Source organism: Erythranthe guttata, chromosome 1, assembly GCF_056151865.1.
Source record: "Erythranthe guttata isolate IM_541 chromosome 1, IM_541, whole genome shotgun sequence".
In the NCBI taxonomy this organism is placed as follows: Eukaryota; Viridiplantae; Streptophyta; class Magnoliopsida; order Lamiales; family Phrymaceae; genus Erythranthe; species Erythranthe guttata.
Window position 1 is genome coordinate 4,043,018 of NC_142533.1, and position 25,091 is coordinate 4,068,108.

Sequence of the window (25,091 nt, forward strand, 5' to 3'; positions counted from 1 at the left end):
GAATGTTCCTGGTTTGTAATTGTTTTGTGCAAAAATGTAGTTTCTAATGCACCAGGCCATAATCTGATATTTACAAGTCAAGAGACACGTCTTGTTTCAAAATATGGAGCTCGAATAGGGTAAATAACGAGTACAAATTAGAGAATATTCCACATAATCCAGAAGATTCCACTAAATTTGACACCACGAGAATGGACGTATGTAAATAGATTCATATTTAAATGATGCGGTCGTAATTATCCAAATATAAATGGGGTTTTCATAATTTGACCTCTCATCTCCTGAATGGCCGTAGTTTACCCTAAAAAAATTAAACTTTCACATATTCATACATAAATTGCAAGGTAAATAATATATATATATATATATATATATATATATATATATATATATATATATATATATATATATATATATATATATATATAAAGGTGAGAGAAATCGTTGTCAAATTGACTCCCCCCACTCATCAATTTGAACACTGCAAGAAAAACCAGAGAAATTTGAAACTGTTGAGTTGACTTTTTATCACAGTGTGTTAATTTTAGGATCTTTCAACATCATCATAAGTACGAAACCACTATTTTTGGTTTCCGATCAGCCAGCAAGCACATGCCTTCCACTTCCATGTGAGAGCACAACAAATGGACGGCTCTGATGTGTTCACACCATTGTTTGCCTCGGCTTATTTTAAACGGCTTATAAGTTCCTACGTACGATAACTTATTCTAAGAACTGACTAACTGTTACGTCATATATTTTCTAGATTAATTCATAGAGGATGTTTGACTAATCTTATAAGCCATTGAAAAAAGATGTTTAAGACTTTATAAGTTCTTCCAAAGTGTTTAGTAAAATTCAAAAAATAAATAGTTGTAGAGCAAATGAGAATTTTTCTAAAGAAATTAGTTGTATTCCGTCTCTTTATTTAGGGTAAATTACACCTGCACCCCTAAGCTATGCTAAAATAACTTTAGGGTCCTTGTGCTATCGATAATTACAACCACCCCTGAAACATTGTTAGAAACTCTAACGAGATAATGCATTAGATACGTGATTCCAATAGAATTCTAACGTACTATTAGTTTCAGGAAGTGGTAGAGACAACATATAGAGCTATGAGTGATTAAGAAATGTTGGGGGAGCTAGCCCTGTCATCCCCTATTTTAACGTGTTTGGGTAATGAGTTTATAAGGTATTTTATGCATTATAAGATCTTAAATAAAAATAACGGGTAGAGATATATTTTTTTTAAATATCTTAAAAGCTCTCCAACAGCTATTTTTTTTTTAAGTTTTAAGATTTTTTTTCTTCTCTAAATTACTAAACATTTTGAAAAAAACTTACAAGCTCTTAAACATCTTATAAGCTATTTTTAACAACTTATAAGCTGTTTAGCCAAACACCCCCTCTTAGTGTAAGATATATACATATATATCTTGTTAATTATTTTTTTGATAATGGTATACTTTTCTTGTGTTTTTTATTTTATTTTTACTCTCTCTTCTTCCAAACTAGCTAGCACATTGATCTATAAACATGTATACAACTTAAGAAAATGTGTTGTAACATAAATCATGGTATATAAGAAGACCAAATATTTCTTTATAGTGTTTGGTAGCTGGTTACAAGGAGGAGACAACTAATAATCTTCTTGATTTTATTTTATTTATACTGGATATTTTGTTCATCATTGCCCCCACAACTATTAAACATGTTTTCCCCCCTTAAAATTTGAACCCTAATAATTAATTAATTAATCAAGAACTCCAAAATTGTGTCTCGATTAATCTTTTTCATTTGACTAATTATATGGGCTACATGGTCTTTTCCCAAGCTCATCAAATATGAATATGTCACTCCTTGCGTTTTTTTAGTGTCCTTGAGTCGGGATCGGAAAAAAAAATATTATTTAAATAAGATTAGGTTCTACTATACAAAAAAGAAAATTGACTAAAGAGACACTCAAAAAAACCAAGGCAAAAAATACTTATAACGAACTTTTGAGATACTTATGAAATGTCTTATTGACATGACCATTTTTGTTTCTTCTTCTCTAATCGATATATGATTGGTTTTTCGATTTATGTAAAATGACTATTTTGCCCTTCTATTTTTAAATTTTTTTTTTTTAATTTCCCAACCTTTATCAATTGGTTGCCAAGTGCATGCACTGGAAATCCACCTGGAAAGTGCTAAAATGCACAGTTTTCACTACTCAAGAATGAATTGAGTCCAATATTCAGGAAAGTTGCTCAGCTTCTCTTTTTGGTAATTTTTTATTTATTTTTTTAATAATTATTTTTTGTTAAATTAATATTTATTGGGGCTCAAGACATTAACAAATAGAATATTCATATGCTTCTGTTCACATTGTCTATTGGCTTAGGTAATAAAACTTTAATTTACTGCTCCAGCAGACAAACTAAGGGAAAAAAAATTAAACAAAAGAGAAAATCTGTCCATTTGCAAAATTAAATAGTAAAAAAAAAAAACAAATTACGGTCACCTCCTAAGGTTATGTCAAATTACGAAAAACACCCCTCTTATTTGGGTAATCACAATCACCCCTCAACTATGTATTTTCTTACGAAAACCCCCTCTTATTTTGTAGGTAAATTTAAGACCGTAAGAACGGAAGCGTAAAACAAGATATATATTGAGGGTGGTGATTGTAATTACACGAAGATGAAGAGTTTTTTCGTAATTTGACATTACCTCAGAGGATTTGCCAGTAATTTCCCATAAAAAATGCCATTTGTTTACCTATAGAAATTAATAATTAAGTAATTAGACAAATCTTTACAGACAGGCTCACTGTTTGTCTTGTTGCAATAACTTTAACATGGCTGCCTAATTTAATTATTATTATTAGCTCATGAACATGTTTATTTATACTAATCCTTGGAATAAGCAAATGCAAATTGTATTTAATAGATAAAAAGAGTTTTGATCTTATCTCTTAGGCAAAAATAAAAATAAAAAAATTCACTAGACGACAAATCTCACAAGATTATGTAATTGGTGTGAGTAAGAGGACAAATCTGACAAGATTATATAATTGGTGCAAGTAAATGAAAAGGTACAAAGTTTGAGGGGCTCCGAGTAAAAAATGAAAATTGGTAGGGTCCAATAAGTCAAAAACTCTTTAAATATATTTATCTTTCCCAACATTTTTATCTTTGTTGATATCACTAAAATGTACCATTTCATAAGTTTTAATTGGTGTTAATAAATTAGTTATTCCAGTTTTAATTTGTAGATTTTGTTGTTGATCTACACACATTAATGTAGATCTGTATTTGTGTCTATATGAATAGTAAAGATCTATCACGTGTATTATATGCGATGCAGCATAATATAAACCTCATTTTACAGGACTCGACGACTTATCCATAATCTTTTTCTTTCCATTTTGCTAAATAAACAAGGGGCAATCTGCTAAATACTATTGTACACTAATAATCTTTCAAATCAAAATAATGAGATTTTTCCACTTTGTTAAAAGTCATTTATCCATGTCTTTTTCTCCACCACTCCATTCATTTTAGTTGCAACCATTCAAATCTGCTCCATTTCCACTCCTCGCCGCTGCCATCACCAAAACTCTTCTATACACAGTCACACATGCACGCGCACACCTACATACTGACACACACGCACACATACAAAACACATAAATTGACGCGTGCGCGCATGTGCAGACACACAATAATCACTTGGAAAATTAGATCTGCATATTTTGTTGCCACTTTTGTTTAGCTACAAGATTTTGGGAGAAAGGTCATTACAAATAGACAAGTATTCCATGGTAGATGACCACCAAACATACCTAAACTCCATAATTAAGCTTTAATTTGTGTGTAATATTTAGTCTAAAATCTCTAACTAGGCTCTCAAGAGGAAGGAACTTTAACAAATAGCAAAAAGTCGTGTAATTTGAAATATGGAATTAAATGTATTTAATGTTTTATTTTTATTTTCTTGGACAAGTATTTAATTTTTATAGGAGTAAAAAGTTGGTTGTCAAGTAATATTAAAATAATATTATTATGTGGGCTAGGAAAACAGACCGGAGAGACAAGGTGGGCCGACCGTACTGGGCCATCATTGGATTTTAGAACTAAGTACAAATCATTGTCCGTTAAGGATTTTTTTTGTCGGCCGAGTTTTTTGGGTCTCTGTTCCGTGTATTGGAGGCACCCCCTCCAAATAATAATAATATACTAATTATTTTTCTATTATTATTATTATTATTATTATTATTATTATTATTATTATTATTATTATTATTATTATTATTATTATTATTATTATTATTATTATTATTATTATTATTATTATTATTATTATTATTATTATTATTATTATTATTATTATTATTATTATTATTATTATTATTATTATTATTATTATTATTATTATTATTATTATTATTATTATTATTATTATTATTATTATTATTATTATTATTATTATTATTATTATTATTATTATTATTATTATTATTATTATTATTATTATTATTATTATTATTATTATTATTATTATTATTATTATTATTATTATTATTATTATTATTATTATTATTATTATTATTATTATTATTATTATTATTATTATTATTATTATTATTATTATTATTATTATTATTATTATTATTATTATTATTATTATTATTATTATTATTATTATTATTATTATTATTATTATTATTATTATTATTATTATTATTATTATTATTATTATTATTATTATTATTATGATTATTATTATTATGATGATTATTATTATTATGATTATTATTATTATGATGATTATTATTATTATTATTATTATTATTATTATTATTATTATTATTATTATTATTATTATTATTATTATTATTATTATTATTATTATTATTATTATTATTATTATTATTATTATTATTATTATTATTATTATTATTATTATTATTATTATTATTATTATTATTATTATTATTATTATTATTATTATTATTATTATTATTATTATTATTATTATTATTATTATTATTATTATTATTATTATTATTATTATTATTATTATTATTATTATTATTATTATTATTATTATTATTATTATTATTATTATTATTATTATTATTATTATTATTATTATTATTATTATTATTATTATTATTATTATTATTATTATTATTATTATTATTATTATTATTATTATTATTATTATTATTATTATTATTATTATTATTATTATGATTATTATTATTATGATGATTATTATTATTATGATTATTATTATTATGATGATTATTATTATTATTATTATTATTATTATTATTATTATTATTATTATTATTATTATTATTATTATTATTATTATTATTATTATTATTATTATTATTATTATTATTATTATTATTATTATTATTATTATTATTATTATTATTATTATTATTATTATTATTATTATTATTATTATTATTATTATTATTATTATTATTATTATTATTATTATTATTATTATTATTATTATTATTATTATTATTATTATTATTATGATTATTATTATTATTATGATTATTATTATTATTATGATTATTATTATTATTATTATTATTATTATTATTATTATTATTATTATTATTATTATTATTATTATTATTATTATTATTATTATTATTATTATTATTATTATTATTATTATTATTATTATTATTATTATTATTATTATTATTATTATTATTATTATTATTATTATTATTATTATTATTATTATTATTATTATTATTATTATTATTATTATTATTATTATTATTATTATTATTATTATTATTATTATTATTATTATTATTATTATGATTATTATTATTATTATTATTATTATTATTATTATTATTATTATTATTATTATTTTTATTATTATTATTATTATTATTATGTTCTCTTCCAATCATTTCATTTGGCGCCATCACTTAAAAAGAGATGAAGAAAAAGAAAGCATCTCTAATCCTAACTAATTATTATTGGAAGCTGCTACAACTAGGGGTGTTTATCGGCTCCGAATCGAAAATTTAGTTCAGTATTTGTTATTTAATTTCCGAAAATCTTGGTATTTCATTGTGTACGCCCGAGAATCGAAAGATTTTTTTTTTTGTATAAATGTATTTCAATATAAAATTTTAATGTTACATTAAAAACTATTAATTGTATGCGAAAAATAAATAAACAATTAATCAGATTATAGATAAATATTTTTTTAGTTTTAGTGATTATTTCGAGAATTTGGTGGTAACTGAACTGTGTCTGTATGTTATGGTCCAGTATTTGGTATGAAATTTTGGCATACTGAAATTCTAATACTTTTCGGTACGAATTTACTGAACGAACACCCCTTGTTAACTATATTTATTTCTATAATTTTTCGAGGGTTCATTCTCTTATTGGGCCTTGTCTGCAATATTTCACATTTTGAGCCCAATTATAACAATTTCTTAAACCATCATCATATTTTGTAACAATTGAAAAAATTCCCCAAGCACCATTTAAGTTAACACTTATTTATAGTGAATAAATATAGATTTTGATATACCTAAGTGGGTATTTAATGACCCACTACTTATTTCACTATATTAGGCTAGAAGTTAAGGCCCAAACGAACGAGAGCACTGAATTGAGGGCTCAAAGCCCGTCATATTGACTGAATACCTAATTAGGATTATATTCTAACTAAACTAGAATTATATTCTAATTAGGATTCTACCACTAATTGATATAAATAAGACGTGAGCTTCATGGTAAAATGTATGCTATATTCTCTAGTTTTGATACCCAGAACTCTATTGTTCTACCTACCTATTTGCTTCCGTAACCATCTATCTGACTCCAACCAAGATCATTTATTCGCGTGCCTACCTTCGTGATTCGTGTGCAGTGGCCTACCGTCGTGTTTCTGTTTAATCAACCCAATGTGAGTGATGCAACATCAGATTTATTTATAATTAATTATATATTTTTATTATATATTAGAGTATTTTGATCTTTTCAAATTTACTTTCATCCAAAATTCATATTTGATGTAAATTAAAATCAATACAAATTGATACGATATCACCGTATACGGAAAACATTGACAAAAACTAATGCACAAAATTGAATATTCTGATTTAACAATATCTATTTTCTGAAAACTAAGACACATTTATTAAGATTTTTAAGAATTCAGCAAATTTGAAAAACTACATTTATTTTAAAAATGGAGAGATAAATAAATATATTTATTATCAATCCAAATTCCCAAGGATAATATATGGCACATCAACCAAAATAAATAAATAAATAAATAATATTCTTTAATAATAATATGAGAAAAAGAAAAATCATATATTGGACCCAAATAATATACCCCAAAAAAAGCCCATTTCCCATGAAAATCTCATCATATTTATTTATCAAAAAATCAAGAAATCTAGAACAAGAAAACAATTCTAACGAATCTTGTTTCCTAGGCAGAGGAATTTTGAACTCCAATACGTCTCCCGTAGGTTGTCTTCTTTCTTGACTCGATCTTCAATCCCGATCATCTGAAAGAAAAAAAGAAATCTTGAAAAGGTAAAAAAGACAACAATGGAGTTTTTATGCAACGTTTTTTTTTAATCCTATATATATTTTTTTAATTTTAATTTTTGATTTATGTAATGAATTTAATCCAAAATTATCCGCATCCTTTTCTATTATGTATGAACCTTATAACATCCCAACTTCACTCTCTTTCACTCGTCTTCTTTATTTATTCAGCTGATTGAAATTTAAGCCATCTGGGTTTTCTTTAATTTTGTTAAAGATCGAATCTTTGTGGTTGTTGCAATCGATTTTAGGGTTTCTGAATTTTTTATTTTTCGTTTTTGAAATAAAAAAAAAAAATATTATAGATAATTGATGTCTCGATTGATTCTGCCTTGCAAAGGTTCGAGCTTTTCGAAGACATGCCTCATGGGTTTGGTCTCCTCTGTACCTGTGATTACCCAAACCCCATTTTGTTTTTTTTTGTTCAATTTATTTTATTTCTATTGGTTGATTGAATAATTGATGAATTGCATATGTTGCAACGTTGTTTAGAACTAAGTTGATAAGATTTTCTTGAATTTGTGTTTATTAGTTACCCATATTGTATCTTAGAGGTGTCGTTTGATTGTTTTCAGCTTCTGCCGAGTCGTGTGAAGGCGCATTCGGTGAAACCTAGTACTGTATACAGACGATTCCTTAGTTCCAAGGTTTTTTTTTTGTGTCCTGATTTTTGTTTTTTTGTGTGTGTGTGTGTGTTCTTTTTCTTAGTCGAGATATTTTCGACGTTGGTTTATCTGACATTTTCCACAATCTAATGTTGTCGCTAGGCTACTAATTGGAATTGTCGGTTACCATATTACCCCTTGCATGTAAGCTTATTCATTCATTCGTTCGTTCAAGATTATGCTAATATTCGCATTTCGTGAGCGCGTCGCAATAAATCGTTGAGTACTAAATTTTTTCTTTTCTCCAGCATTTAGCAAATACTAGACGGAGATTAATCTGCTCGGTTGCAACAGAACCGTTGCCAAAGCAAGTTGAAGAATCGAATATGGACGCACCAAAAGAGATCTTTTTAAAGGATTACAAGCAACCCGATTACTACTTCGACACGGTAGTTCCCGTACAAGTCTCGATTTCTGAATTATATTATTTACGAACTTTCACTAATACATCAAAAAAAAAACACGATTATATCTTCAGGTGGATCTGAGTTTTACGTTGGGTGAGGAGAAAACGATTGTTTATTCGAAAATAGCTGTCTCTCCCAGACTTGAAGGTATTCCCTCGTTCCGTTTTGTTCTTGTAATATCTGTATCTATCTAATCGTGTCGGTTTGTTTGGCTGTTAATCGAGGTGGGAATTGAATTGATTTACCGTAACTTTGAAATACGGCTTTCGTTTGTTAGTTTACTTTATCAGGGTCTTCGATTTTACAAGAATTACAAGAGTTCAAATGTATCAAGATCTGTTGTAGAAATCAAGAAAACATTTTTATCGGTTTCCGGCTTTTTTGTCTCTTGTAACTATGTATGTGTAAACCTTAGTTGCGATTTTTATTGCATCAACGTCGAACGGACAGAAAACGAGATCTGTAATCACTGTATGAAGGTTTCTTCTGTAGATTGTTTATTGCACTTACGTATGTGTTATTTGAAAATACAGAATCATTCGTCATATAAATAATTTTCGAGTTATTAAATTATTTGTCTACCGATCGTAAATGAACAGGTAGTTCGTCACCTCTGATCTTGGATGGAGCTGATTTGAAACTGATTTCATTGAAGGTCAATGGTAACGAGCTCAAGGTATGCGAGATAAATTAATTTTTATTTTATTTTTTATTTTTTGTTTTCGCGCTAATATGTTTACGTTGACTTTGTATTGATTAACGAAGAAATAATTATTTATTGCAGGAGAACGATTTCCGTGTAGACTCACGCCACCTCACTATTTCGTCACCTCCAACCGGTAAATTTACTTTGGAAGTTGTGACTGAAATCTACCCAGAGAAGAACACTTCCTTGGACGTGAGGCCTTAATTAATAATTATATTCTCTCGTTTTTCTCGTTTAGTTATAACATTATTCCAATATTTATTTATGGGTAATGCATAATGCAGGGGCTCTATAAGTCATCAGGAAACTTCTGCACGCAATGTGAAGCAGAAGGTTTTCGGAAAATTACATACTATCAGGTATATATCTCTCTTTTTTTTAATAAAAAAAATAAAATAATAATATTATGTGGTATTTGCTAATACGTGGTTAAATTTTTTTAGGATCGCCCCGATATAATGGCGAAGTACACCTGTCGCATTGAAGGGGACAAGTCACTGTACCCTGTACTTTTGTCTAACGGGAATCTCGTAGAGGAAGGAGACTTGGAGGTCAGTTACTTCTCGTTTGTTTTTTTTTTTAAATGATTTTTTTTTAATTTGATTTAAATAATATAAATTTGAATTGCATTAATGCAGGGAAACAAGCATTACGCAATATGGGAGGATCCTTTTGTGAAACCGTGCTATCTTTTCGCATTAGTTGCGGGAAAATTGGAGAGTAGAGATGATACTTTCACAACTCGTTCGGGTCGAAAGGTCTTGCTTCGAATATGGACCCCACCACAAGATCTTCCCAAGACAGCACATGCTATGTACTCTCTCAAAGCTGCAATGAAATGGGACGAAGATGTAATAATTCTTTTTTTTTTACCCTTTTTTTTTTTGTTTTTTTTGATCTTTTTTGTCTAATTCGTCTTTTTCGATCAGGTTTTTGGGCTTGAATACGACTTGGATCTGTTTAACATTGTAGCTGTTCCAGATTTTAACATGTTAGTTCGTTTCTTATTCAATGCCGTCTTTCTTGATTATTCATATATATATATATATATATATATATATATATATATATATATATATATATATATATATATATATATATATATATATATATATATATATATATATATATATATATTTTACATTGCTAAGGTGTTGTATTGTATTTCGGTTGACAGGGGAGCGATGGAAAACAAAAGTTTGAATGTAAGATGAAACGCCACATCATCATCTTCTCTATCTTATAATCTCATTTGATGGTACTTTCTTAAATTTTATGATTTTTTTTATTATTTGCAGATTTTTAATTCCAAACTCGTCCTTGCATCCCCGGAAACTGCTACAGATGCAGATTATGCTGCAATTTTGGGTGTGATTGGGCACGAGGTTTGTCTCCGTTTTGCGTGCGAATTATATTCTGAATTTTTGAACATTTAATTAAATTTCCCTGTTTTCTTTTTCGATGTTTTTTTGCAGTATTTTCACAACTGGACAGGAAACAGGTTAGCTTATACATATATCTCCCGTGTTTGAAATTGTTCTTATGTTGTTCGAAATTATTGATTTGACATTCATTCGATTAAATAACAGAGTGACGTGTCGGGATTGGTTCCAGCTCAGCTTAAAGGAAGGCCTCACTGTTTTCCGAGATCAGGTGACTAATCATTTCATATATATATAAATCTAAATGAATTATATTCTGTCAATGTAAGATTAGATTAAATCTAAATGAATAATTCCAGGAATTTTCGTCCGATTTGGGAAGCCGTACAGTGAAACGAATTGCTGATGTTTCAAAGCTTCGAACCTATCAATTTCCTCAGGTGTGGACAAAGTATTTTATTACGATTTATTCAGCTATCTTTTTTTTTTCCTAATTTAATATTTTAATTGTAGATGCTAACAGTTGTTTTAATTGTCTAGGATGCGGGCCCCATGGCTCATCCCGTGCGTCCTCACTCTTATATTAAGGTCTGAATTCTCTCCCGTTTTCATCTCTCTTTTCAAAGTACTAGGGGTGGAAATTGGAATCCAATTTCGAAATACCGTCGGTTACGATATCTATATTTCCGGTTTTGGAACAATATTTTTCATTCCAAATTCCGATTTCTTAATTCCTAATTATTTTTGAAACGGAATTGGTATACATATTAGATTCTGATTTCCGATCCAATTTTTCATTTCCGAAAATATTTTCCAAAATTCTTATGTATTTTATATTATAAGTGATTAAAAAATTGGAAATTTAGAATTTCGTCGATTCGGATAAAAAGATTTCCGATTTGTAACAAGTTTTTCCACTCCAATTTCCAAAGTTCCGATTTTACAACTTCTCCTATTTTTTGGAACGGAATTGGAATTAGTTTTTCACTTCCGAGAAAAGTATAATTTTTCCGATCCGATTTCCATCCCGATTTCAAACATCTGATTGTGTGAAAAATGTACTGACATTTTCCATTTCGTCTTTTGGCAGATGGATAACTTCTACACAGGCAAGTATTTTCGTCTGTCTATTGACGGGCTTAATAACTTCTCGTTTTTAATTTGCAATTTTGAATTTTATAATTTCCCTTCATCACCGAGTTCTCATGTTTGAACATTTTGGCTGCACGTTTTCTATTGGTTGGCCATGGACGTTAACTTGCAGTGACGGTAATTGCATATAACCCTTTCCTCGTTTTTCTTTTTTTTTTTTTTAAATATATCTTTGCAGTTAATTTTTCTGGATTTAATTAATGACTAACTGTTGACTTTGTCTTCCTCGTTTCGTTTTCGTATATGAAGGTTTATGAGAAGGTTAGATATTTATTCTCTCTCCTCAGATATTTTAGTTTCTCGACTTTGATTAATGGCTAAATCTTAATTCTTGCTTAACTAATACAATTCTTTTGATTAGGGAGCTGAAGTGGTGAGGATGTACAAAACCTTGTTGACTAGTTCCGGATTTAGGAAGGTAATAAAGAACATCATTGATTTACATCACCACATTGAATTATTACCGTTTATTACGAATTTGTACGATTTTTTTGCAATTCGAAATATTGTCATGTTTTTTTTTAAATGTTTATTATATTAATAAATATGCATATACATATATATTTCTAGAAATTCTGAATAAAATTATAATACTCTTACCATTCTTAAATTTAGCAAACTGATTTTTCGATTCGATTCAATTCAATTCAATTCAATTCATAATTTGACAACCAAAATCACGATCGTGTTTTTTCACATTTTTCAGGGAATGGATCTTTATTTCAAGAGGCATGATGGGCAAGCTGTGACATGTGAAGATTTCTTTGCTGCCATGAGAGATGCAAACGGTGCCGATTTCTCCAATTTCTTGTTATGGTATGTAATCAAAGATACTTCAAAAATTATAACATTTAAAAAAAAAATTGTTTTTAAATTTAATAAACACGTGAAATTTGGTGCTTAATCTTATTTCATTCGAACGAAAAAATGCCAGGTACTCACAAGCAGGTACCCCTCGTGTGAAGGTTGTTTCTGCCTATAATGCCGAAGCCAAGACATTCTCCCTCAAGTTTAGGTAAGGTCTCGAACTTTTCACGTTTTCTACCCGTCAAATTTTTATTTGCTGATGTCATAAATACATTTCGGGCTTTCAGTCAAGAGGTTCCTTCTACACCGGGCCAGTCCGTCAAAGAGCCCATGTTCATTCCGGTAGCTTTGGGCCTGGTGGGGTCCACAGGAAAGGATATTCCTTTATCCTCCGTTTACCATGACGGTAAATTGGAGACTCTCTCTAGCAATGGTCAGGCAGTTCACACTACCGTTCTCCGAGTTACAAAGGTTTTTGTCCGAATCTTGATTTACATATATGCCGATTCTCTATAATATGTTGAACGAAATGATTTGTTTTTAATTTTTTGCAAATGGTCGTCGTTATTTTATTTTGAATAAGAATCTTGTTGGGACCCATTATTATTTAACATATTAATTATAATTTATAAATTGAGCAGAAAGAAGAAGAATTCGTCTTCAATGACGTACCGGAGCGACCTGTACCTTCGATACTGAGAGGTTACAGTGCTCCTATTAGACTGGATTCGGATCTCACCGATGCTGACCTGTACTTTCTCCTTGCTAATGATTCAGATGAATTTAATCGGTAATTTATTTGTGAATATATATATATATATATATATATATATATATATATATATATATATATATATATATATATAATATAATATAATATAATAATAATAATTGTAAAGAATCGAGAGAATCTGAAGTATTGTTTTCTTGATGACTTAGATGGGAGGCTGGGCAAGTATTGGCTAGAAAATTGATGCTGAGCCTCGTTTCCGATTTTCAGCAAAACAAGCCCTTGGTTTTGAATCCGCAGTTTTTGCATGGAATTAAAAGTATTCTTGGCGATCCAATCTTGGATAAGGTATGTATGTAAAATTATATATATAAATATATCGTATGTTTAATTATCGGGTTTATTTGCATTTAGCTCCCCTGTTTTACTCTAATTGTCAAAAAACACCCCATGTTATAAATATTAGCAAAATCCCCCCTACAATCCAATTTTATTAGCAAACTACCCCCCATAAAAACACCTTCATTTAGGGTTTTTTGTGCTAAAAAAATGCATCATGGTTTTTTTTTGTTAATATTTATAACGTGAGGAGTTCATCCAATAATTAATTATCCTTCTCTAATGAAAAGTAGATTCCACTATTTTTTAATTTATTTTATTTATTTTTATTTTTTTAATTTAGGAATTCATTGCAAAGGCATTAACTTTGCCCGGTGAAGGAGAAATAATGGACATGATGGAAGTTGCCGATCCCGATGCAGTTCATGCAGTTAGAACTTTCATCAGAAAGCAGCTCGCTTCTGAATTAAAACAAGAATTAATTAACACAGTACGTTATTTAACATCGATACATACACCTCGTTATTTTTTAACTAAGAAAATTAACGGGTTTTTTTTCTTCTTCTTCGTAAATGCTTCTCAGGTGAAAAACAACAGAAGCTCTGAGCAGTACGTGTTTGACCATCCAAACATGGCTAGACGTGCTCTAAAAAACGTCGCCCTTGGTAAAAAAAAAAATTAAATCCGTATTATTTCGTAACGTATTGATTATATTAAATATTTATGTTTATTTGAATAAATCGAATATATGCGCTATTTCTGTCTGCAGCGTATCTCGGATCACTTGAAGATGAAGAGATAACCGAGCTTATGTTGCACGAATACAAAACTGCTACAAATTTGACTGAGCAATTTTCAGCACTCGTTGCTATTGACCAGAAACCTGGTCAAACTCGGGATGAGGTTTTGGCCGATTTCTACACCAAGTGGCAGCATGATTACTTGGTATGCCTTTTGTACTAATATAATATTCTATCATTTAATTTAATTATTTATTTGTTCTTGAGCAAAATATTTATGCATGTTCATTTACATAGTCTAATAATAACCCTATATTATTTGATAATGAAAATACTATGATTCCACGTAAGTCGAATTAATGCGCATTAATTAAATAAATTGGCTGAATTTTCGTGCAGGTGATAAATAAATGGTTGGCACTCCAAGCTATGTCAGATGTACCTGGAAATGTTGAGAATGTTCGTAAACTCCTTAATCATCCTGCCTTCGACATTCGTAATCCAAATAAGGTTTGTTACTTCTAAGTTCTAACGTGTCTAAATCGACCAGATTATTTATCTATTTAGGCCCCGTTTGGTTGGCAAGATAAGATTAGCCAAGATAAGATTAAATAGTCTAATGAAACCCAATTATTTTATTGGAGCTCGCAACGTCTAACAAAAAAAAACACTAGAAGGCAAGATAAGGCAAGATGATCCATGATTATATAATTTTGGCGGGTCGACCCGGCAATTTATTGGGGATGCCAAACATCAAATTAAGTCCAACTATTTAGTTAATCTTGGCTTATCTTGGCAACCAAACGGGGCCTTAATTTATTACAAATTAATTCGAATTCTCGTACAGGTGTACTCACTCATTGGAGGATTCTGTGGGTCCCCGGTGAACTTTCATGCCAAAGATGGATCGGGCTATAGATTTTTGGGCGAAGTGGTTGTGCAGCTAGACAAGCTAAACCCACAGGTTTGTTGTTCATAGTGAATTTACTCCAATTATTTCGTATTTTTTGCCTTTTTAATTTAAATTCTATAATATTCCCTAAATAAATCACATGTTTCGATTATTAGGTGGCGTCGAGGATGGTTTCCGCTTTTTCTAGATGGAAAAGATATGATGAAACCCGACAAACTCTTGCAAAGGTCTAAAATAATATTTGTCTATATTTTCACATGAATTCAATTGCAAATTATTCGATAATCATTAAAAACTCATCTGAGGTCGATTTTTGTCATTTGACATTAATGTACTACTATTATTTCAGGCTGAGCTGGAAATGATCTTGTCTGCTAACGGGCTGTCGGAGAATGTGTTTGAGATTGCATCCAAGAGTTTGGCTGCTTGAACCTTTTCTTAAGAGCAGATGAATTTTATTTATTTTGAACCAAAACATTGTTATAATTTGACCTGTTAAATTATTACTATACCAATGACTCTTGCTGTTAAATTATATTTTAATTTAGACTAAATAAATATTTTTACATTTATTTTCTGGTGATATTTTAACTTCTGGAGAGTCAGAAGTATCGGAGGAGAGTAATATGACAGCTAATGAGGCTATTTTCTCAATGTAAAATAATATATTTCTAAAAGAAAAAATAGAATGCATCCTTATTTTCTTCATTTTGTGTTTTTTCGAATTACGACCATCGATCATTTATTTATTTGCATTCGACTTTTGACCACTTAGTTTATCCTAACAGAAAGAATTTTAGACAATTAAAGTAAACGCAAGGAGCAATTAACGAAAAAAAAAATCGATCAAAATTCGCATTAGTGGCCGTATATGCACTAAAAATGCCACGCAATTCTGGTTTTTAGTACCTTAAAAAGTAACAGAACTCACTACTTCAGTTTTTTTGAACTGCAAAGGAATGATTTATAGGATATATGTGGGGTGGGATGGGGGATTCACAGTATATTATTCACATCAACAACCATTATCAGATCACCTTTTTCGACTAGTCAATTTTACTGATCATCGGTTTTTCCAGCTTTGCCCTCCTCATCATCTTTATTTCCAGCTTTGTCCTCCTCATCGGTATTTCCAGATTTGCCCTCCTCGTCATCGGTATTTCCAGCTTTGTCTGTATCATCATTGGCATTTTCAGCTTTGTCCTCCTCATCATTGGTATTTCCAGTTTTGCCCTCCTCATCATCAGTATTTTCAGCTTTGCTCTCCTCATCGGTATTTCCGGCTTTGCCCTCCTCATCCTTGGTATTTCCAGCTTTGACCTCCTCATCCTTGGTATTTCCGGTTTTGCCCTCCTCATCCTTGGTATTTCCGGTTTTGCCCTCCTCATCCTTGGTATTTCCGGCTTTGCCCTCCTTCTCATCGGTATTTCTAGCTTTGTCCTCCTCATTATCGGTAATTCCAGCTTTGTCCTCCACATTATCTGTATTTTCAGCTTTGTCCTCCTCATTATCGGTATTTCCAGCTTTGTCCTCATTATCGGTATTTCCAGCTTTGTCCTCATTATCGGTATTTCCAGCTTTGTCCTCCTCATTATCGGTATTTTCAGCTTTGTCCTCTTCATCATTGGTACTTCCAGCTTTGCCCTCTTCATCATTGGTATTTCCAGCTTTGCTCTCTTCCTCATCGGTATTTCCAGCTTTGCTCTCCTCACCATCGGTATTTCCGGCTTTGCCCTCCTCCTCATTGGTATTTCCAGCTTTGCTCTCCTCCTCATCGGTATTTTCAGCTTTGCTCTCCTCCTCATCGGTATTTTCAGCTTTGCCCTCCTCATTATCGGTATTTTCAGCTTTGCCCTCCTCATCGGTATTTCCAGCTTTGCCCTCCTCATCGGTATTTCCAGCTTTGTCCGTATCATCATTGGTATTTTCAGCTTTGTCCTCCTCATTATCGGTATTTCCAGCTTTGTCCTCCTCATTATCGGTATTTCCAGCTTTGTCCTCATGATCATTGGTATTTTCAGCTTTGTCCTCTTCATCATTGGTATTTCCAGCTTTGCCCTCCTCATCATCGGTATTTCCAGCTTTGCCCTCCTCATCATCGGTATTTCCGGCTTTGCTCTCATCATCATCGGTATTTCCAGCTTTGCTCTCCTCATCATCATCGGTATTTCCGGCTTTGTCCTCATCATCATTGGTATTTTCAGCTTTGTCCTCCTCATCATCATTGGTATTTCCAGCTTTGCCGCCCTCATCATCATTGGTATTTCCGGCTTTGCTCTCCTCATCATCGGTATTTCCAGCTTTCCTCTCCTCATCATCGGTATTTCCAGCTTTCCCCTCCTCATCATCATCGGTACTTCCAGCTTTGGAGCTACGTTCATCTACACTCACCTCGCTTTCACTACTAGATATATTCTCCTCAGCAGGCATCGCATGTTTCTGGCAATGGTCTGAAACACAATCATGTCCCGTTAGACTCTTCCAAAAATAAAAAAAATTATAAGACAAATTGAAATTACATGTTTGTTAGCAACAAGTCGAAATATTCTATGTTCAAATTATAAAATTCAAGGAAACAAATTAGGAATATAACAAAGGGCTAGCCAACAGGAAAATAGACGGATTCACACTGAGATAGAACATAAAAGATTTGAGCACAGTCATATACCGAAAAAGCACCTGAATTTTGAAGAATTTAAGATCATCTCATCTCACCTTCAATAGATTACAATCAAAATTTTAAAAATTGAAAAATTCACAAACATTTACTTACACATTTTAGAAACCAAAAAGACCCTTCTACACTGCAGTTTCTACAAAATTAAAAAATTGCTTCACAATGAGCTATTATTGTGTAACTAGACAGATATTTGGAGAGCAGGACGATTGAACCTTTTCACCAAAGCGAGATAAAGAAAACAATTTCATTTCTAATTTGGTAATCATTTCCTACACAGAAACATAAGCATTTTGGAAGTTTTGGATAATGCCATGTCGATGAATGAAAAAACCAAAATTAGTCAAAAATCTAAGTCAAAGAAATTCTACCTTTAACAAACGGATAGTACGCCGCGGGGTAGTTAATCATCATAACTGCAGCTTGTACATTCATAGGGTCATCAAGATTTGGGTTGATGAGAAGTTGTGGAATGTAGTCTTGAAACACATGTAAAAGGCCTGAAAAGAAAATAAACAAAATCTCTGAGAATGACTCGGAAAATGATCTCTGAGAATGCTAAGACTATCAACTTACTAGTTACGGGTGTCCAGTCTTCGTTGATAACATTTAAACAGACAGCGCCAGACCTGAAATGAACACAAAAAAATCATAGGCAAAAAAAAAAAAAAAAATGGAGATGAGAAAATAAAATCCTCACCGCTCATGGATATTTGGATGGTAAATCTTGTCGGTAAAGGCAATCGAAGGAGCCGTAAATGGATAATCATCTGCCAGATCCACCCTTACCATCCAAACTCTTCCTTCATAAGGACCTAACAAATTGAAGATAAAGATCTAAACCAAAATTTGCAATCTAATAATCCGAAAAAATCGAATCTCGTAATAACCAGAAATGCAACAATTTTAGGATTCAACAAATGAATCGAATCTAAACAATCCAAATATCAAACACTTGACAACAAGTTATCAGAACTGAACCAGAAATGCAACTTGAATGAAATTTATATTATCAACTCAAAACCAATCTGGAAAAAAAAACTAAAAACACAAAAAAAAATTACTGTCTTTGGGTCCATGGAACTTCACGAAGAGCACGTTCATATCATCAGCAGGCGTATCCACCTTAAAATCAGCCATCAATCTATCATAAAAATCAACAAAATCAATATTCTCAAAAGTACTACAATTAAAATCAAAATTCTCAAAAGTAACTCACAGTTCCTTCAAATCCTGTTCCTTCCTCAAACGGTTATCCATGGTTTCTCTTTGCTTTTCTCTTCCTTCGATCTCAACTCGTACGCCTTCTTTACTTTTTTTCTCTCGATTCTCTGGATTTCGAAGTGTGGTGAAATGTGTGAATGTGCGATTGTGCATAAAAATACAAACAGCTGTTTGTATTTATACTTTAGCGCCATAGTGTGTGTGTGTCTGTGTGTGTGTGTGTGTGAGAGAGAGAGAGAGAGAGAGAGTGAAGAGAGAGAGAGAGAGAGAGAGAGAGAGAGAGAGGAAGCAGTTATGCAAAGACGGTTCACGCTTCAGTAGGCAAAACGGAATTAAGCTGAACTGTTTGGGTAAAATTGTAATTTCGAAAAGTTGTTCAGAAACAAATACCGGTAATTTGTTTTAGAAGGTCCTTTTTCGGTTTATTATTATTTTAGAAGGTATTTCTGTTTGGATATTATTTTAACTTTGTTTATGATAGTATTTAATTATATTTAATGATGTGCTTGTGTTATTCATTTGGCTTAACGCCACTTAACACCCTTTAATTATAGTTTTTAACAAAAAATATGTCTATTAATTTTTATTAGCAAAATCCCTCATGTACTAATCCCCAAACAATTAAACTAAACATAAATTTAGGCTAGCAAAATAAATTTGACAATTAAAGTAAACATAAACACTGGAGCAATTAGTCCAGAAAAAAAACTCTATTAAATCTGCATAATTGACCCATCCACAGCTGCAGAAATAGCAGAAAAAATGCAGAAAAAAAATAGCTTCAAATTTAAATCACCCGTTTCTCAGTTTTAGCCCATCAAAAATCGGGTATTCAAGTTTTTTTATTATTCACATCGACACTATATACACATTCAATGTACAAACAATCGAACCAAAGTACAAGGGGCAAATCGATGCAATTGAGAGTAAAAAGGGGTAAATTGATATCGAGCCAAAGTACTAAGAGGAAAAGTGGAATTTACCCTTTTTTCTTTCCCCCTTAAATTCCCAACAGTGATTGTGGTGTGATATTATTTTTTTAGTTAAATTTAAGTTAATGATAGTATTTAATTATATTTTTAATGATGTGTTTGTGTTATTCATTTGATTTAATGCCACTTAACACCCTTTAAATATATTTGTGGAGTACTAGTTTAACTCTACTTTTTATGCATTTGCATTCAACCATAAAATAATTTATACTTGCAAAAGTAAATTTGACAATTAAAGTAAAACATAAACACTGGAGCAATTAGTCCAAAAAAAAACTCTATTAAATCTGCAGAAATAGGTCTAACTCTGCTAAAAATGCAGAAAAAAAAAAACATACAGCTTCAAAAATCGAAATCACTCGATTCTCGTTTTTAGCCCATCAAAACGGTAACAAAAGAAATGATTAGGGTATTCAAGTTTTATTATTCGAATCGACTATACACATTCAAAGTACAAAGAATGCCTCTCAATTATTAGCTTCTTTTTTTCGATTAAAATTTCACCGATCAATCTGTACTCTCAGCTGTCTCCTCTGCAGCAGCATTGACGGCAGCTGGCTTCGCATGTTCCTCAGTTTCATCTGAAAATTTAACAAACGTTCGACTAGAATAAAGTAACATAATTAATCCCGGAATATAAGCAAAGAAAAATAGTACAGTTACAATAGATTCCAATAAACGAAGCTATGATAAAATGAATAAGTTATCGTTACAAGAGTAATATAATTTTCCGACCTCTAACTTTCTGTTCATATGCAGAGGGGTCATTTTTCATCAAATTTGCAGCTTCTAAATTGAAAGGGCGGTCGACGTTTGGTTCTTTAAGAAGTTGTGGAAGAAAAGTTCCAAACAGTAGTTTGAGATCTGTAAGACGAAACCCGAAAAAAATTATATATTAAATAAAATCGAGAAATGAAACCGGCAGGACTACTATAGAGTAGACTAACCATGTCCATTTTTCCAGGCTTGTCGGAGAACATTTACACACACAGTGCCAGTTCTGAAACGAACACAAGATCATATTGAAACATTTTGTTATTTTATTACCATCTTTAGATGTCGAAAAAGCAAAAAAACAATATGTATGAGAAAATAGGAAGACTTACGCATAACTGATATTTGGATGGTAAATCTTGTCGGAAAATTGAAGGATAGGATACATAACTGGATAATCACTTGCCAGAAACACATTTACGCTCCAAACTCCTCCTTCATAATTTGCTACAGATATATATATATTTACACACCATCGAAATTGGAAAATATCGCAATTTTTTCTTCTCAAATATTGGATTGGGATTTCAAATGCCTCGAAACGAGATGAATTTTGGAATCCAACACAATAAAAAAAAAAAAAAAAAGAAGGTAAAATTGATTTCAAATACAATGTCGAATGAATCAATCTGAATGAGTTTGGATCGCCTAATTACACATCAAATTTCCAGGAACTGATAAAAACAAGCAGATTAAACTCAGAAATCCAAAAATCGAATATCAGAATAACACGTTAACAGCAGGATTGAATAGGCCAAATAATGCAATTTCAATTAAAATGTCAATTCTCAATTAATCTCTGTCTCAATCATACCTAAAGCAAGATCATCTAAAGCTAAAAAAAATGTTGTAAATTGATTTCAAATACAAGGTCGAATGAATCAATCCGAACGAGTTTTGATCGCCTAATTACACATCAAATTAGGAACTGATAAAAAACAAGCAGACTCTAAACTCAGAAATCCAAAAATCGAATATCAGAATAAACCTCCCGGCCAGAATTGAATAGGCCGTATAATGCAACTTCAATTAAATGTCGATTCGCAGTTAATCTTTGTCTCAATCATACCTAAAGCAAGATCATCTAAAGCCAAAATAAAATAATTTTTTTTTTTATAAAGAAATTTAAAATCCAATGTCGAATTAATCAATCCGAACGACTTTGGATCGCCTAAATTGGCACATCAAATTAAACTCAGAAATCCAAAAATCAAATATCAGAATACAGCAGAATTGAAGCAACTTCCATTAAAATGCCGATTCGCAATTACTCTTTATCTCAATCATACCTAAAGCAAGATCATCTAAAGCCAAAATAAAATAATTTTTTTTTTGATAAAGAAATTTAAAATCCAATGTCGAATTAATCAATCCAAACGACTTTGGATCGCCTAAATTGACACATCAAATTAAACTCAGAAATCCAAAAATCGAGTATCAGAATAACGCGTTAACAGCAGAATTGAACAGGCAAAATAAGGCAACTTCAATTAAAATGTCGATTCGCAATTAATCTTTATCCCAATCATACCTAAAGCAAGATCATATAAAGCCGCCAAAAAAAATAAAAAAAAAATTGAATCGGCCATAAAAAAAGGGGGGGAAAGTATTACTTACTGCCTCGGGGTCCATGGAACTTCACAGAGAACTCTTGCAGTCGATTATCAACCATGTCCACCTCAAATCCAGCGCATTTCCTATCACAAAACGATGAACAAAAATCAATTATAAAATCACAGAGATGCAGTAAAATATACTGAAATAAAAAAAAAAAAAAAAAAAAAAAACGGAAGAAGATTCCATGGAAGGAGCAATTACAGATCCGTGATATCCGCGCTACGGCGCTTAAATTCATCAGCCATTGCTCTTAATTTGCCTCTGCTTCTTCACTTTTTCCTCTCTCGATGCTTAGGGTTTTCAGATTCTGGTGAAATATGTAAAATGTGTGAATACAATCAGTTTGGTTGAATTGATTGTACTTATATATTAGCGCCATTGCGTGTGTGTTTCAGTGTGTGAGAGAGAGAAGAGAGAGAGAGGGGAAGAAGCAGTTATGTAAAGGCAGTTCAGAGTTCAGAGTTCAGACTTCTAATTTCAAACGAAAGTGGGGCAAAATTGGAATTATTCTGAAATATTGATCAACAATTGTAATTTTTTGAAAGTTGTTAAAAAACGAGTTGCAGTACGTGTACTGGTAATTTGTTTTAGAATGAACTTTTTCAGTTTTTTCAGGTAGCGGATAGTTTGGCCCAATAGCTGGGTTGGGTTCATTTTCAGTTGGGCCACTAACTTATGTGAATTATTTATTTATTAATTTATTATTATTATTATAATTATGGGCAAATTCCATTTCACCCTCTAAAAAATATATTTTTTGCACTCTCCCCCCTAAAAGTGAAAAAAAGAGACTCTCTCCCTTCGAAATATACAACTCGGTGCACGTTACCGTCAATGTGTATTTCTGTTTTAATTCTTGCCGGATTTGAGTAAATTGAAAGGGTAATTCTGTCTTTTAAGGTTTTAAATGTCATTAACCTTTTTTTAGCCTATATTACAATGATTATGTAGAAAAAAGAACAAATTTTGTCGAGTGTGGAAGAAAATTTTGTCTAATTTGGAAGGGAATTTCATTTTGCGAAGAGTAGAGGTGTGCACGTCTCGGTTCAGTTCGGTTTTGGCTAAAACCGAACATGAACCGAATATATCGATTTTTGTAAAATAAAAATCGTGTATGTCGGTTTTTTATCGGTTCGGTTTCGGTTCGATTTCGGGTTTTTTCGGTTATTTTTTGGTTCAAGAGTAACTATATTATTCAAGTTGTACAAACAAAAGAATACAATTACAATTACTTTCACAACTTACTAATGTAATGAAATTATAAAATCTTTAATCCCATAGGACTTAACGTAATTTAGATGATATATTATGCTTCATTTTTTTTCCTACTGTCATCTACCACATTATTAAAACTATGAACTCAAGTAAATTTTTAATTACTAAATAAATAAAATACAATGTCTCAATTTATGAACAAATGCTTAGAATGAGACAAGTAATTGAAAGATAGAAAATAAAAATTATGGTAAAATAATACATGTAATATATAAAATGAAGTCATTTTATAATTTAATTTCGGTTCGGTTATTTACCTTTCCACCATACAGAACTGAATAATTCGGCATTTCAAAAATAAAAAACGTACATGCATTTTACTATTTGGTACGGTTTGAAATGACTTGGTTTTTCGGTTTTTTGGTTTGGTTTTTCGACTTTTAGGTTTTTTTGCTCACCCCAAGCGAAGAGAATTTAGTTAATTTGTGAACCCTAACCCTGATAGGAGGATTTTCAAGAGAGAAGAGTCAAATGACATATACACCATTTATTCGATGAGAATTACACCAAGGCAAAGTGTACAGAGTTGTATATTTCGAAGGGGGACAGTCTCATTTTTTTTTAGAGAGAGAGAGAAAGTGCAAAAAAGATATTTTTAAGGGGGTGAAGTGCAATTTGCTCTATTATTATTTATTTTCTTTTTTGTAAGAGAAGTATTATTATTTATTTTCACTTTCTATTTGGTGAAAAAATAAAAATTATCGAAGAAGCGAAAAATATCTAGTCGGGTACGAGGGATAAGACCCGACAGATTTGTACCCGACACGTGTACTTTCTTTCATACGTCACGTCCCAACGGTCACCGGCTCTTAGCCGCCGTTAATCGACTTGGCGTGGAGCCGATTAGAAATGACACTCTGTTAACGGGGGCAAATATGGTAGGGAAAAAAATGGAAGAATCTGGACCGTTGAGAAGGCCTGTCGGAGATTGATGAGACAAGACGTTTCCTTGAAATATTGGGAGCCCATAATTGGAACATTAGGTGGTCCTTGTCAGTTGTCTCTACATCTCCCACTGCTAGTTTTGGACCTTCTATTAGTTTAGGACTTTAGGTCCAAAAATGTAATTATGATAATT

At 30.8% G+C, this 25,091-nt stretch overlaps 3 protein-coding genes across 3 annotated transcripts; 1 reads left to right on the forward strand and 2 right to left on the reverse strand.

Annotated features, from left to right (window-relative positions):
* The first annotated feature begins 7,722 nt into the window (after positions 1–7,722).
* On the forward strand, positions 7,723–16,026 carry LOC105973726 (Peptidase M1 family protein). The gene is made up of 33 exons (XM_088817848.1): positions 7,723–8,003; positions 8,189–8,260; positions 8,381–8,422; positions 8,527–8,667; positions 8,757–8,832; positions 9,285–9,361; positions 9,470–9,583; positions 9,676–9,750; positions 9,835–9,942; positions 10,030–10,242; positions 10,321–10,382; positions 10,569–10,596; positions 10,690–10,776; positions 10,867–10,892; positions 10,981–11,044; positions 11,133–11,213; positions 11,314–11,361; positions 11,864–11,882; positions 12,038–12,042; positions 12,175–12,186; positions 12,287–12,343; positions 12,632–12,741; positions 12,860–12,940; positions 13,020–13,203; positions 13,374–13,522; positions 13,672–13,810; positions 14,145–14,291; positions 14,385–14,466; positions 14,571–14,746; positions 14,941–15,051; positions 15,389–15,505; positions 15,610–15,681; positions 15,804–16,026. Exons 1-33 carry the CDS (start codon positions 7,926–7,928, stop codon positions 15,882–15,884), a joined length of 2,934 nt encoding a protein of 977 aa, XP_088673974.1. The 5' UTR covers positions 7,723–7,925; the 3' UTR covers positions 15,885–16,026.
* A 254-nt stretch (positions 16,027–16,280) lies between these two features.
* LOC105973725 (uncharacterized) lies at positions 16,281–19,659 on the reverse strand. Its single transcript, XM_012998763.2, has 6 exons — positions 19,351–19,659; positions 19,196–19,275; positions 18,832–18,946; positions 18,708–18,760; positions 18,503–18,631; positions 16,281–17,904 (listed from the first exon to the last, which is right to left on the reverse strand). The coding sequence occupies exons 1-6, from the start codon at positions 19,506–19,508 to the stop codon at positions 16,511–16,513; spliced, it is 1,929 nt and encodes a 642-aa protein (XP_012854217.2). The 5' UTR covers positions 19,509–19,659; the 3' UTR covers positions 16,281–16,510.
* A 948-nt stretch (positions 19,660–20,607) lies between these two features.
* LOC105973761 (ubiquitin-conjugating enzyme E2-23 kDa) lies at positions 20,608–23,227 on the reverse strand. Its single transcript, XM_012998804.2, has 6 exons — positions 22,940–23,227; positions 22,739–22,818; positions 21,454–21,568; positions 21,295–21,347; positions 21,083–21,211; positions 20,608–20,928 (listed from the first exon to the last, which is right to left on the reverse strand). Exons 1-6 carry the CDS (start codon positions 22,981–22,983, stop codon positions 20,855–20,857), a joined length of 495 nt encoding a protein of 164 aa, XP_012854258.2. The 5' UTR covers positions 22,984–23,227; the 3' UTR covers positions 20,608–20,854.
* Positions 23,228–25,091: the final 1,864 nt, after the last annotated feature.

Excerpts from the sequence above, each read along its gene's own strand:
- LOC105973726 (XM_088817848.1), top strand. The coding sequence starts at position 7,926 with ATGTCTCGATTGATTCTGCCTTGCAAAGGTTCGAGCTTTTCGAAGACA. Across the intron at positions 14,747-14,940 it reads AGTGGCAGCATGATTACTTG|GTGATAAATAAATGGTTGGC; the intron begins GTATGCCTTTTG and ends ATTTTCGTGCAG. Across the intron at positions 15,506-15,609 it reads TAGACAAGCTAAACCCACAG|GTGGCGTCGAGGATGGTTTC; the intron begins GTTTGTTGTTCA and ends TTCGATTATTAG.
- LOC105973725 (XM_012998763.2), bottom strand. The coding sequence starts at position 19,508 with ATGCACAATCGCACATTCACACATTTCACCACACTTCGAAATCCAGAG. Across the intron at positions 18,947-19,195 it reads GTTCCATGGACCCAAAGACA|GTCCTTATGAAGGAAGAGTT; the intron begins GTAATTTTTTTT and ends TCAATTTGTTAG. Across the intron at positions 18,632-18,707 it reads AGACTGGACACCCGTAACTA|GCCTTTTACATGTGTTTCAA; the intron begins GTAAGTTGATAG and ends TTTTCTTTTCAG.
- LOC105973761 (XM_012998804.2), bottom strand. The coding sequence starts at position 22,983 with ATGGCTGATGAATTTAAGCGCCGTAGCGCGGATATCACGGATCT. Across the intron at positions 21,569-22,738 it reads GTTCCATGGACCCCGAGGCA|CAAATTATGAAGGAGGAGTT; the intron begins GTAAGTAATACT and ends ATATATCTGTAG. Across the intron at positions 21,348-21,453 it reads CATCCAAATATCAGTTATGC|AACTGGCACTGTGTGTGTAA; the intron begins GTAAGTCTTCCT and ends TGTTCGTTTCAG.